This window comes from Pediculus humanus, genomic scaffold (assembly GCF_000006295.1).
Source record: "Pediculus humanus corporis 1103172107383 genomic scaffold, whole genome shotgun sequence".
Taxonomy (NCBI): Eukaryota; Metazoa; Arthropoda; class Insecta; order Psocodea; family Pediculidae; genus Pediculus; species Pediculus humanus.
In genome coordinates this window covers 54,249-57,920 of record NW_002987010.1, presented here as the reverse complement: position 1 = coordinate 57,920, position 3,672 = coordinate 54,249, and the positions used below count along the sequence as shown (strand labels likewise).

The following is a 3,672-nucleotide window of genomic DNA, read 5'->3' as shown; positions in this document are numbered from 1 at the left end:
CATGATTTTATTTATTTGTCTTAGTTAATATTTTACAAAGAATAATGTTTTAAATTATTATTCATTTTCCCTTTTGAAAAAATTTTTTGACTTATGCAAACTTGTATTTTTTGAAAATCATTTTGTCAATATATTAAAAACACTTACTTGACAACTTTCTTGTTATAAGTTACCTTGATATTAAAAAAATATTTGATTATTTATAAATGTAAAAATATTTAATAATTTTTCAGTTGGAGAACATCAATTAACTAAACATAAAGTAGCAGTTAAAATATTAAATAGACAAAAAATCAAAAGCCTAGATGTTGTTGGAAAAATTAGAAGAGAAATTCAAAATTTAAAATTGTTTAGACATCCACACATAATTAAACTGTATCAAGTAATTTCTACTCCGACAGATATTTTTATGATTATGGAATATGTTTCAGGAGGAGAATTATTTGATTATATTGTAGATCATGGAAAGGTAAAATTATAATAATTTTTTTTTAAGTTTAATCAGCTGATTAAGAAATGAATAAGAGATAAGAATTTGGAATAGTTTAATTGTTTTAGATAAAATAAACTTTTTTTAAATTTAACTTTATATATTTAATTTTTTTCTAGCTCAAAGAACATGAAGCCAGGAGATTTTTTCAACAAATTATATCAGGAGTTGATTATTGTCATAGGCATATGGTTGTTCACAGGGATTTAAAACCTGAGAATCTTTTACTCGATCACAATTTGCATGTTAAAATTGCAGATTTTGGTAAGTTAACAAGAAATACAAGAAAGTTAACAAGTTGGTTTGCAAATATAATTTTTTTTTTATTTAATTAATTAATTTTTTTGAAAGGTTTGTCAAATATGATGATGGATGGTGAATTTTTAAGAACAAGTTGTGGATCACCAAATTATGCTGCTCCAGAAGTAATATCGGGGAAATTATATGCAGGTCCTGAAGTTGATATTTGGAGTTGTGGTGTTATTTTATATGCTCTTCTCTGTGGAACTCTGCCTTTTGATGATGAACATGTGCCAACTTTATTTAAAAAAATTAAATGTGAGTAAAAATTATTTTGCTTGGTGGTTTTTTTTTAAAGAACAATAGTTATCTCTTAAAAAAAAAAACAGATTGATGAAATTTGTTAATAATTGCTTTAATTCATTTTATACTATGCATTTAGTCCAAGACATAATAATAAAATAAGTTTTAATAAATGATAAATGATTAACTTTTTTACAGCTGGAATATTTCCAATACCAGAATACTTGAACAAATCAGTTGTAAGTTTATTATGTCATATGCTACAAATAGATCCAATCAAAAGAGCTTCAATAGATGATATAAAGTAAACAAAATATAGTGTGGTTACTTTATAAGTTTTTTATTATTTTATAATTGTTTTATTTATTTGTTTATTTATTTTTTTTTCAGAAAACATGATTGGTTTCAAAAAGAATTACCAGCTTATTTGTTTCCATCTCCAGTCGAACAAGATTCATCAGTTATTGATACTGATGCTATTATTGAAGTATGCGAAAAATTTGGTGTAAAAGAGGGAGAAGTTCATAGTGCTCTTCTTAATGGAGATCCTCATGATCAATTAGCCATAGCTTATCATTTAATAATTGATAATAAGAGAATAGCAGATGAAGCTGCTAAAGCGGAATTAAAAGATTTTTATGTTGCTAGTAGCCCTCCTCCAGCATCATTTTCACCGAACGAAATGAATCCTAGTCCTGTTCGCCCTCACCCGGAAAGAATAGCTCGTAAGTTTTTTTTCTTAACCTTAAATAATATTTATAATGCTGATATTGGTTTTTAAAAATATACTTGATTTATTTCAATTTTTTTAATTTAGCTCTTCGTGAAAGAGTTTTGAGTAGCTCTTTAACTTCTCAGTCTAGTGAAAGATTAATTCCAAAAGGTACGCCTGTAAAAAGAGCCAAATGGCATTTAGGAATTCGTTCTCAAAGTAAACCTCACGATATCATGAATGAAGTTTATAGAGCCATGAAAGCTTTAGATTTTGTAAGCTTAATTTTTTTTTTTGGTAATTAAAAAAATTCTTGTGGAAATCGTAAACTGAAAAATTAAATTTAACTTTGATACTTTTAGGAATGGAAAGTAATAAATCCGTACCACGTTAGAGTCCGGCGAAAACACAGTGTTAATGGTTTTACAAAAATGTCTTTGCAACTTTATCAAGTAGATTTTAAAAGTTATCTTTTAGATTTTAAAAGTCTCAGTTCAGATTCAGAGGAAGCAGAATCACTATCGGCAGGTGTGTAAATTTTAAAAATATCCTTTAAACGTATTACCTAACTTTTTACCTTTTATTTAAATATTTATTTCTCATTTGTAATTCATATTTTTATAGTTTACAAGGGAGGGTTTGGTAGGTTAAAGTTATTTTCATTTAAATTTTTAAAAATATTTAAAATTATAAATTATTTAAAAAATTTTTTTTTTTAGATCCTTTGCAACAAACAGCGGGGCATCATACAATGGAATTTTTTGAAATGTGTGCTGCTCTTATCACTCAGTTGGCTCGTTGAAATAAATAAAAAATTGTAAGAGTCAGTTTAACAAGTTTTGGGATATTTTTGACTGTACAGCGCGGTTCTTTTATTATTTATATACAGTTTATAGTATTATTCATTAGTTAAAATTTTTGTTATTTTTTTTTTTTTTCGTGAAAAGTAATTAAATAGTTGTTTTTTTTTTTTTTGTAAATATATAAAATTAACTTGTTGTTGGTTTATAAATAGATATTTATATTTATATTATGTTTTTTTTTTATATTTTTCTGAAATTTACATAATTATTGTTTAGTCTTGGGATCAAGATCATTTATTTAAACAATTGAATGTACTAAAGAATAAAATTGCAGTTCATTACAGATCACTGTATCTTCGAAAACCACTTGAGAAAAAGAATTTGTTCTTTAACATTTGACTAAATTACAACAAAGTCCTTAACGACAATAATATTTCTTGTTTTCTCCTTACACGTCTCTACTTGAAACAACTTAAGAAAGCTCATTTTTAATTTGAAAAATTTTTTCGGGAAGAATACTAAGACGTACCATTGATGCAGATGGAAGCCAGTTAGAAAATTATTTACAAATATAAAGATTTATAAATAATTTACTGTTATTTTACGCATTGCACTTATTTTCATAGTCAATTTTTTTCACTATTAATAATATAGTCACTTATTTTCATATTAATAATCTTTTTGAATTTTTATGTTTTACTTGATAATAATATGAGACAATGAAAAAAGGTTATCGATTAAACAAAGAAAGGCACCATTTAAACACTATTTTAAAATACTGCTCTTTCAGTATACTTAAGGTTTGTAATTAATTTTATTCAGACTTCAATAATCTTTAATAAAATTAAAAAATTGTTAAGTATTAAATTTTGTAAAAACAATTAAAAGAAAAATATTAATTTTAAATACTAGGCGCGATTTAAGATTTTTGTAAAAGTTGGACAACCTGTTTTCTCTTCGAAGGAAAACCGTTGTGGTTTTTCAATATTAAGAAGACATTGTAGTAGAAAATTAAAATTGTGTCGGGCTCATATTGGGCCTTTGTTGATTTTTTAAAAAATGGAGCCTTGATTCCAGTAATTATAGCTTCAAATGTGTTTATACTGTGGGAGCTGATGCTATCA

The 3,672-nt window shown here is 25.4% G+C and overlaps 1 protein-coding gene across 1 annotated transcript in view; it reads left to right on the top strand.

Annotated features, from left to right (window-relative positions):
• The window catches only part of Phum_PHUM029040 (5'-AMP-activated protein kinase catalytic subunit alpha-2, putative), a gene marked incomplete at both ends in the record, with an annotated part of 2,686 nt that extends 139 nt beyond the window's left edge, over positions 1 to 2,547 (top strand). The window contains 8 exons of the mRNA XM_002422973.1: positions 240 to 454; positions 610 to 754; positions 842 to 1,048; positions 1,232 to 1,337; positions 1,424 to 1,758; positions 1,866 to 2,020; positions 2,108 to 2,273; positions 2,465 to 2,547. Coding sequence (XP_002423018.1) covers positions 240 to 454; positions 610 to 754; positions 842 to 1,048; positions 1,232 to 1,337; positions 1,424 to 1,758; positions 1,866 to 2,020; positions 2,108 to 2,273; positions 2,465 to 2,547 — 1,412 coding nt within the window. The remainder of the gene's footprint in view (positions 1 to 239; positions 455 to 609; positions 755 to 841; positions 1,049 to 1,231; positions 1,338 to 1,423; positions 1,759 to 1,865; positions 2,021 to 2,107; positions 2,274 to 2,464) is intronic.
• Positions 2,548 to 3,672: the final 1,125 nt, after the last annotated feature.